Raw genomic sequence first — 9,673 nt, forward strand, 5'->3', positions numbered from 1 at the left:
CCAGCGCGGCGGAACTCCATTACCGACGGCGAGAAGCTCCCCGGAGCGCTTGGTTTAGGTCCTAGAGGCCACGGTTTCACGAGCTGAGAGCATAGGGCAAAAGGGGAGAAGACAGCGAACTCACCTAGCACCTTCTTGTGGTCGACGGTTGGTCTACGGCGTCGGGCAGCGCGGCGACGACGGCAAGAGGAGGAGAAAAATCTAATTTACTACACGAGAGATTTCCCGAACTAGGGGCTCCCCTTACGGTAGTTTTGGTGTGCTTTTCCCAAGAGGTTGATACATATTTATAGGGAAAAAAACTTCACATATCTACATCAACAAACAATATGGTACTAATTGATGCTGCACCATCCACATTTACTAATGGACCTAAATTATCATTAAAGCCCATTAGTAAATAAATGCATGGGCCTTTGAGATTTATTAGGATTATTGCACATGGGCTTTGAGAGTTGGTTGGAAAATGAGATATATTATTTATTTTTGTAATTAATTAATTTTGTGAATAAAATAATTCTAGAAAAGTCCAGAATTGATATTTAAGCCACGAAAAATACTCTGAGACCTCCGAAAATTTTGGGAAAATTCCCAGAGACACTTTGGAACATGATGAACCCAAATAAAGTATTTGGAGCTCATGAAAAGATTGTTGGGAACTTGGAATATAAAGATTAAGGTGAAGGAGGTAGGAATTAAATTCCAGAAAGAAGCTAGAAAATTCGTAGAGATAGATATTCGTCTCCTAAACGTATTTTCAAAAACACACATTTTGCACATAGAAACACAAGGTGTGACCATCATGAATGCAACAAACACGTTTCTACCTTAAGATGAATTTTAATCTAATGAAAATTTATTATTTCCCCATGTTTTCATGAGGATAAAAATACAGAATTAAATCATTTTAGCTCTATTTCAAGAGAAGCAAATTTTAGGGTGTTACATTGCGTGGTATATCCCTTTTTACCGAATTCATTGGCTTTGCACCACATATTGATTAAATCTAATTTAGCCAATGATATATCTTTGACGCGTACATATTAATAGCTCAAGGGAAAGGATCATTAAAACTGGGTGCATTGTACTCATTATTATAAATCAATCTTGACCCACGAGTATCACAGTTCTTAATAGTCGATTTCTTCTCATATCGGCTATTTAGTCAATTTTTCCGTTTGGCTGCTCCAGAAGCAGCACACTTGGAACTGTCTGGGCAAAACTGACATGTTCCACCCTAAATTACTGATAAACTTTCTCTCCTTATCAATTGCAGGTCAAATTGACTAGCACGCCTTCGGGATTCACAGGATCGACTGGTCCTGTGTTGAAGCTAAGCAGATCTTCGGATCATTCCAGCTTGCTGCGTGTCCTCGGCGTGTCTCCCACGTTTTCACGCCAACAGTATGCGTTAGTAATGTTCTGTTACCTCGCCTATGGCGTTAAAACCTCCTTAAATACAATATTCTTCGTGAAAGTTCCATCCATTATTGGGGTCTTCTTATCCTTATCTTTTTTATTTGATGCATTCTTATTTTTTTCCCTCGACATTTTTTAGCAGTTTTCTTCTTCATCTTTTTGGCCTCCTCCTCCTGTGCATCCACATCAGGCGGGAGGGCAAGGATCTTAATATTCGTTCTTGACGTGGCTCTAGACATTGCAACGTACAACTGGCCATGAGAGAACACTGGTGCGGGCAGGTACACACCCACGCTTGGGATAGTTTGGCCCTATGACTTGTTGATCATCATGGCAAAGCTCAGCCTGATAGGAAACTACTTCCTCTTAAACTGGAATGGGAACATCTCATCATCAGACGGGCATAGTGGTATTTGAGGAAGGAATATCCGCTTCCCAACATGCTGCCCCACCACGATTTCTGCATCGACTGTATTTCTTCAGAACCCCTACACCACCAGCCTTGTACCGTTGCATAGCCCATTGGCAGGATCAATATTCCTAAGAAATATGATAGGACACCCGAGCTTGAGCTTCAAGATGTGTGGAGGCAGCCCATTGGGGGTCAGACTATTAAGGAACTCCGATGGATAGTAGTTATGTCGATCATCTACGACGGAGTCAAAACTATGATACACTGTCTCACTGCCCTAGAATGTATCAATCATTTTCATATTGATCATGTCAACCCAATCGTTATGTGTAGATAAAATCGCTCTTGTGGTGATGTAGTCTTTGTCCACCATGTTTGCATTTAGATCTAGAAAGATGATGTCAATCAATCTATGAAGATCTTTCTCGGCATCGCCTAAGTACAGGACATAGATCTCATCTGGAATACGTACATTAACATCTCTGTTAACCTCTTCCATTCCACCACCAATGCGCAATAGATAATCTACAAACCATGGGTCACTCTGAGCCCTCATGTTGTGGAAAGCTTTAGGTGGCACAAGGATTCCCAAAGATACGACTTTCATAGAGAAGCACCGACTATTTGAGCCTAGGATCCTTTCCGCACAATAGGGAGGACCTATCTGAAATCCCCACCAAGGACAACAGTCTTCCCACCAAACGGTAGATCTGATCGGCCCATTATATCCCATGGGCTATTGTCTAGTGCTTCCACATTTTGCAACTTTGTCATAGATGTCTCGTCCCAAATTATGAGAGCTGCTTGCTGCAGCAACTTGGTAGTACCACTCTGTTTTGTGATGCTACAGCAACCACCCTCTTCAACAGTGAGGGGTATCTTGAAATGTGAGTGGGCCGTCCTCCCACCTGGCTTTATGGACGTTGCGACTCCAGATGTAGTTGTAGCCACGGCAAGCTTGTCCTGGCTACATAGTTTTGTGAGAAGTGCCCTATACAAAAAGGTCTTTCTCATCCCGCTAGGTCCATCCACAAAGAACAGCCCACCTTGCTTGCTATAGACAACGGCCATTATCTCATTGTAGGAGACCTTTGCTCGGTGTTGAGTGAGTCGCACAATAGCACATCTTCGGGATTCTGCTCGACGCTAGCTTCCTCAAATATCTCACGAATATGGCTGGCATCGTCGTATGAGTGATAAATATCTGGAAGAGGAAATGATCTTATGTCCTTACCCATAGACTGAAGCATGTTTCTAATGTCTATCAAAACCATCTGTTGCACCAGATTCGGGGATGGATTATTGCGGTTGTAGTCCTCTGACATTGTATCATAGTGTTTTTTCCATAACCCCATCACATCATTCGGCTCGTAGAATACCAATACTGTTGCAAATAGCCTTCGCAGAGAGGAAGGCATCTAGAAGAAAGTAGCTTCAATTAGACATTCATCCAGTGTATTGTCTTCTTCGATTAGACCCCTCCTTTCTGCAGTTTCATGGAATAACGTTGTAGCACGCTATCAACCGTCCTAAGGTGTTCGTATGAGGTAGCACCAGCAACATTGCTAAGAGAACACGAAGAAAGTAGCGTTCTCCCTCAGTAGGATGAGCCGAGATGACTCTACCAATTTGGAAAATGGAGTTTTTCCTTTTTTGCCCGAATTTACCATCAGGCTGCCACGTAAAATGCTCTGGGAAGTCCCGATACAAGATTCCATGGGCTTCCTCATGCTTCCTATTTGCATTGAAGTATGATGTCAGCATTGACTCCTCTACACCTAGCCTATTAACGATCTGTTTGACCTTGTCCCGTTTATGAAATGCCACCATGTGCATGTCGAGTAGATGAAGCTGCAGCTACTGTACTGGTGGATGGTTCTTGCTCAAGTCAAAGCCATATATCCTCCATAGTGCTTCTAGAGGCATCACCCACTGGGCGTCTCTATACTGCATGATCTCATCAATGTTCCCTTTCTTGTCTGCTTTGTCAGTCTCCCTCATCACCACCGATGCCCTATCATGTCCCTTGTATATGTACTTGAACAGATACTTTATTGATTTAATGCTCCCACAAGCCTCAATATTTATATGGTAGTTGAAGGTACGTAGCAGGCAAGGGTTGTAAAGCATGACCCCTTAATTGTCCAGGTAATGGCCTTGAACTTTTTGCATAAGGCTGTCATTGTGTCGTAGATAGATGGGGTACGAATCCTTTCCCTATGACATTGCCTCATAGAATGGGCGCGGGTAATGGTTCTTGCATGACCCACGGCCCACCACGCATGGACAGTATGGATTAAGCATCCCACAAGGACCATGCATCATATGCTTTGTGACCATCTTGTATAGCTCAAGGTACTTCTTGTTTGGTAGCTCTGCAGTGATAATCATATCATATTGCTCGGGACATGTGAGCTTGTACTTCCGTTCCATTATTAGCAAGAAGTGTGCAAGCGGCAAGCCCCTCTTCTGGAACTCCACTGCATATACATAGGCCTTCACCTTCCCAAGTATGTCTTTCTCCATCAATATTTTCCTCATCGCCTCTAACTTTGTTCTGAAGACTCATGTGACGAGATCTGGGTGGTCCTGTGGTGTTTGGCCTGGATAAAGTTCATTCTTGATCTCATCCTAGTTAGGGTTGCACGTCATTGTGAGGAAGATATCTGGTTTACCGTACTTTCGCATCGGAGCCATTGCATCCATGTATCGGCACCTCATATCACGGGGTCCTCCGATGAATGATGAAGACATGACAGTACGCCTTTCGATATTCTCAGCAGATCCTTCACTCGAATGCATACTGTCCACCAGGCCTTGGTATAGGTCAGCCCTCAAAGTATCCTGATTGTTCCTCATGTAGTCTAAATGCGACCTCTCAATCTTGATGTAGGTGTCGACAGCGAACTGCTGGAAAAGATGCTGGACATAGAGTATTGGATTAAATATCACTGGCCACATCTAGAACTTGTAGCAGTAGTAGTCGTGAATCGCAACAGGTTCTACAAGGAGACATTGTTCGAATTAGTATCATGAGTTAATAGAAAAGAGTTTATATTACATTATTGAAAAGAGTTCAAGTTACCTCCATCATCATCGCCACCATTCTTAGCACGCTTTTTGTGGATTGCTTGAGCTCATTCAACTTGAGCCATAGTCACACCCACTTTTGGAATGTAATTGTGCCACCCGAGCTCACCCATTGGAACGAACACCGAGTATGACAGTGGGTTGTAGCATGCATTATATGAGTGGATGACGTGTATAGACTGATCCTTCCCTTGCAGGAGAACACTATGCTGGAATTGGCCGTGACGCTCACTCCCCTCAACCCAGACGGCGGCCACCTCTAATGTCAATGGCACGTTATATGTTCTCTGGTCAAGCCGCTGGTCAAGGTTAAACTTGACCCGGTAATCCTTGAGGTTTTCAACATGTCCCATACTCCTCCATTGCTGAGTGTAGGGATTCCCATTAAAGATACTTACCAATTGCTTTATAACTTCTCAGTCTTTTTGGGCGCATTGCTCACGGCACTTGCTCATCCAATGCTCGAGGGATGGATCGTCGTCGTAGAAATAAAGCTCGAGGTGTCTCTTTTCGACACCCTCCTCTTTACCAAATGAGCGTATGTTATGGTAAATCTGGACATGGGCACAGAACGTGTAGACACCGCAGATCCACATGTTAGTGGTCACACGATCTTGGTGGTAGTATAGAGAAGTGAAAGAGAAGTGGCCTTTGAAATTTTTGATGTTTGCATGAAAGTGCCTAGCATCAGCGTCTGAGCTTGACCACAACCTCATGAGCTCTGGTGGTGTCTCAAGAGTTGAAAGATGAATCTTTCCAACCCGACAACAGAATCTGGGCGGTTCACCCTCGAATTTCTTTGCGTTGCAGTGCTCGTAGTTCGGCACCGACGGTAGCATGTGCGACTCGGACGGGACATTAGCGTAAACCCTATCGTATGGATCCGGGACATCAGGTTCACTGTTCTCTTGCTCATCCATGTTGAGATTATGCTCAACGTCAGTTCCCTCCTTGTTGTCTTCTGACAAAATGTTGATGTGTTACGCGTTCAAAGAAAGTTTGTGAAAGAATGTTTTGACTATTACGCGGTGTACCTTGTCCGGCAAAAAAGTACTCCTCATCCTCTTCCTTGTCCTCCTCAAATATGACATCCCCATCATAGTCTGTGCAACACGGCCACATATATGATTAGAGAAACATAATGGCATACAAAAAAATAGAAAGGGGATAAATTTAATAAAGAAAATACCATCCTCGAGCATAGAGTCTGGTGTATGAGCTTGTGCGCCGTTTGGAGGCATTGAAGAGGTACCGTCAGCTATAGGCGCTTGTATCTGTGTACCTGTGCAATTATTAGGTGGTGGAACTAGAGCTTCCTGGGTGACACCATCCGTAGTAAGAAAAGGTATGAGTTTTTGGAATAGAAGAGCGAAGGTGAAAGTACCGACAATATATAATGATCAAGGCTATTTACCATTGTAAACCACACTCGGTTGAGTCAGGTCATTCGAATCATTGCACTTTCCATCTGCATATTCTCTAGCTCTTCTTCCAATGTTTGCTTCAAAAGCCCGATTGCGATGGGATAGAAGGGAATTTCTCCCTCCAGCGGTCACTCGATGCCTATATATGGTTTGTGCCGTAGCCAATTTAGGGGTCTGGACTTCTAGATTTTGAATTACAGTTGGAGCGATGTCAACAGGCGTGCCCCTCAATTCAGGTATTTCCATATCGTGTGAAGGCGATTGAGGTTAAGAAGGGAAAATAAGCTGAGGGTTAAAGTGAGGGCTCTCCATAGCGATTGAGTCTGGATGCATATTGTTGGCTCGCTGTTCTCTCACCATCATTTTGTAGTTTTTATTGCTCTCTTTTTGTTTTAACTTCTTCTCTTCTGGAGTCATTCGTAGTTTTCTTGTAGTATTTTTGTGTCCATTTTTTGCCGCATACAACTCATGGCGCCTCTTGTTTATTAGCGCCTTTTGTTCAGAAGACATTGCAGCCCTTCGTGCTCTATCTAGCTCATGCTTACGCTCTTTTGGACATGTGACAATATTGTTAATGGAACTAGATGCATTTACAGCACCTATATTACAATACAAAAGTAAGGTCTCAACGTCCAATCCATGAAGGACACACAATAAGAGAAATTCTATGATAATAAAGTTTACGCAATAGTGTCAGCTACTCAGGTGTTCAAACTATTTTTGTAATTAAAAACAAAACCATGATTCTATAAAGTCGTACCCATTTCATGAACAGTGTTGATATCCATCTCTGTTAAACCATCATCAATATCACCAGGAACTCCAATGCTTAAAGGGACAAGACGATCTAAAAATTTATTGATATAATAAGTATCCTACGGCACCACGATATTTTCATTGTAAAGAAATCAATTTTATTTCTATATCTGTTGACTGGGTAGTCTCCTTTGGAGTCATTTGTAGCATCTTTGCAGACTTTTTCGTTGCATACAATTGATGTTGTCTCTTATTCAGTAGCGCCCTTTGTTCAGGAGAAATTGCAGCATTTCGTGCTCTGTCACGATCACACTTACGCTCTTTTGGACACGTGACAAGCCAGTTGATGGGACCTAGTGCATATCTAGAACATATATATATCATGGAATGCCACTTTAATCAACGCACGATAGGATGGTGTCTAAGCACAATTGTAATAAACAAACACAAGCATGATTCACCATAATATCATGCAATGGATACAAAAGTATACCCGTTTCATGAACAGTAATGTTATCTTCCTCAGTGTCAATGTTATCCATGTCACCGGTGCCACCAAAGGTGCTTAAAGGTACTGGACCGTCTACAAATATAATCATACAATACAAAATGAACCATTCCATAACCAAACTATGTCACTTACAGTCGCCGCACCAAGCAATACTTTTATTTGCAAAATAAGTCACTTGATAATCGTTGCAAGCCATTACAGTAGGTTGAGTGCCTATGGAGCCAGTCACTATTTTTGTCCCTTTCATTTGTTGTATTCCCATCTACAAGTTTAAACGTAATAAATTGTTATTAATCCACACAATACAAATTGATCATTACAATAAGCAAACTATGTCACCATGATAATTGCAGTCACCACACCAATAAATATTTTTATTAGTAGAATAAGTAACCTGATAGTTGCTCAGCGCCATTACTATAGGTTGAGTGCATATGGAGCCAGTCACTATTTTTGTCCGTTTCATCTGTTGTATTCCTCTCACGGCGACGTTTCTTGTTTCTTTCACTACTCTTTTCATCAGACATTGTTGCATACCATTGTCTCTCCCTCTGCCTTTTTTGCTCATTAGGATCCATATCTAGTGCCAAGTATGATTCCCTTCAATATATTATGGTGGAGTTGCAAACATATGAACATAGATTTGTAGAGATGTTGTAAAAGTTTATATACATCCATGTGTTGTATTTGTAAGGTCCCCCAAAGGTACCCGATCACCAGTTGGCCTTGGTGTGTCCATCAACACTACCTGTCACATATCTCTAACATGTAGTACACTGGATAACTTTGGCAAAGGTCGAATTGAGAAAGCATGTTTGAAGGCTTTCGGCTATGACAGGTAGAACTCAGAAAGAAAGACAACTGAAGAGCAAGTCATGAAGAAGCACCACACCCTGCTCCACGTAGTACGCAGCGAACTCCACCAAAGTGAATTCACCGCCATGATTAGTTCGTAGCACGTGCAGTTTCTTGTCGCTCTCCGCCTCCACGCACGCCTTGCACTTCTTGATCGCCTATGCCGCATCGTCCTTGCTCGTCAGGAGTTGCAGCCACATATAGAGACTACAATCATCCATGAGTAGGAGAAAGTACCACCGACCACCATTTGTGGCTGGCGTGATTGGCCCACAGAGATTGCCATGGACGAGATCGAGAGCGTCTGCCGCGCGATACTTGGCTACCTTTGGGAATGGCAGCCTCCTTTCTTCCCAGCCAGGTAGCTGTCACATAGCTCGCCTACGTGCTTGATGTGGGGTAGCCCTCGGACCATCTTCTCCAGTTGACCGAGCGCGTCGAAGCTGAGATGGCCGAACCGGGCATGCCACAGCCATGGCTCCTCGGTGTGCCATGCTGCCAAGCACACCGACTGCTCCTCCTTCAAGTCGAGCAGGTACAGCTGGTTCTGAGACCTCTTCACCTTGTCAAGAAGCCGCTGCTCCTGGTCCCTGATCCTGAGGATGCCGTCCTTGACCAGTACCTCGCTGCCGTGCTCATCCAGCTGGCCAATGCTGATGATGCTGGAACGCAGCTGCGGGATGTAATATACATCGGTCAGCGCGGTGCTCACGGTTTTGGCAAATAAAGATGATGGTGCCATGCCCTCAGATCACCAACCTTGGGCGGTCGGCTCACCCGTGCTGAAGATCTCAGGACCAACAAGTGGTATCAGAGCCATACAAGTGCCGTCGTCGGACTAACCGCTGGCGATGACGGATGGTTTGGAGATGGGCAACAGCAGCTGCGCTGCTGTGGCTGCCCAGCCATGATAGGAGGTTGTTGTGTGCACGGTGCGGGAGGTCAGCAACATCAGTTGGCCAACGCTGACTCGCTCCAACTATGGAGGGTGGCGGTGACCATGAAGGTCAAGCTTAGAGCCCGACGGCTCTGAAATGCCATTGACAAGGGCACCGACAACGAAGAAGACTACATGTCAGCGTTGGAGGCTATCCTCGCTGCTGTGCCAGTGGAGTATATGGAGCCATTGGGGGTGAAGAACCCTGCTAAGGAGGTGTGGGAGGCCATTGTAGCGATACCCGTTGGCTCCGACCGTGCAAAGATGGT

General features: G+C 44.1%; 1 protein-coding gene and 1 pseudogene across 1 annotated transcript; both read right to left on the minus strand.

Annotated features, from left to right (window-relative positions):
* Positions 1–7,091: 7,091 nt before the first annotated feature.
* On the minus strand, positions 7,092–8,351 carry LOC136484364 (uncharacterized; annotated as a pseudogene).
* A 438-nt stretch (positions 8,352–8,789) lies between these two features.
* On the minus strand, positions 8,790–9,209 carry LOC136479511 (uncharacterized). The gene has a single exon (XM_066477357.1). It carries the CDS (start codon positions 9,207–9,209, stop codon positions 8,790–8,792), a length of 420 nt encoding a protein of 139 aa, XP_066333454.1.
* Between the last annotated feature and the right edge of the window lie 464 nt (positions 9,210–9,673).

The sequence above is a fragment of the Miscanthus floridulus genome, chromosome 9 (genome assembly GCF_019320115.1).
Source record: "Miscanthus floridulus cultivar M001 chromosome 9, ASM1932011v1, whole genome shotgun sequence".
Lineage (NCBI taxonomy): Eukaryota > Viridiplantae > Streptophyta > Magnoliopsida > Poales > Poaceae > Miscanthus > Miscanthus floridulus.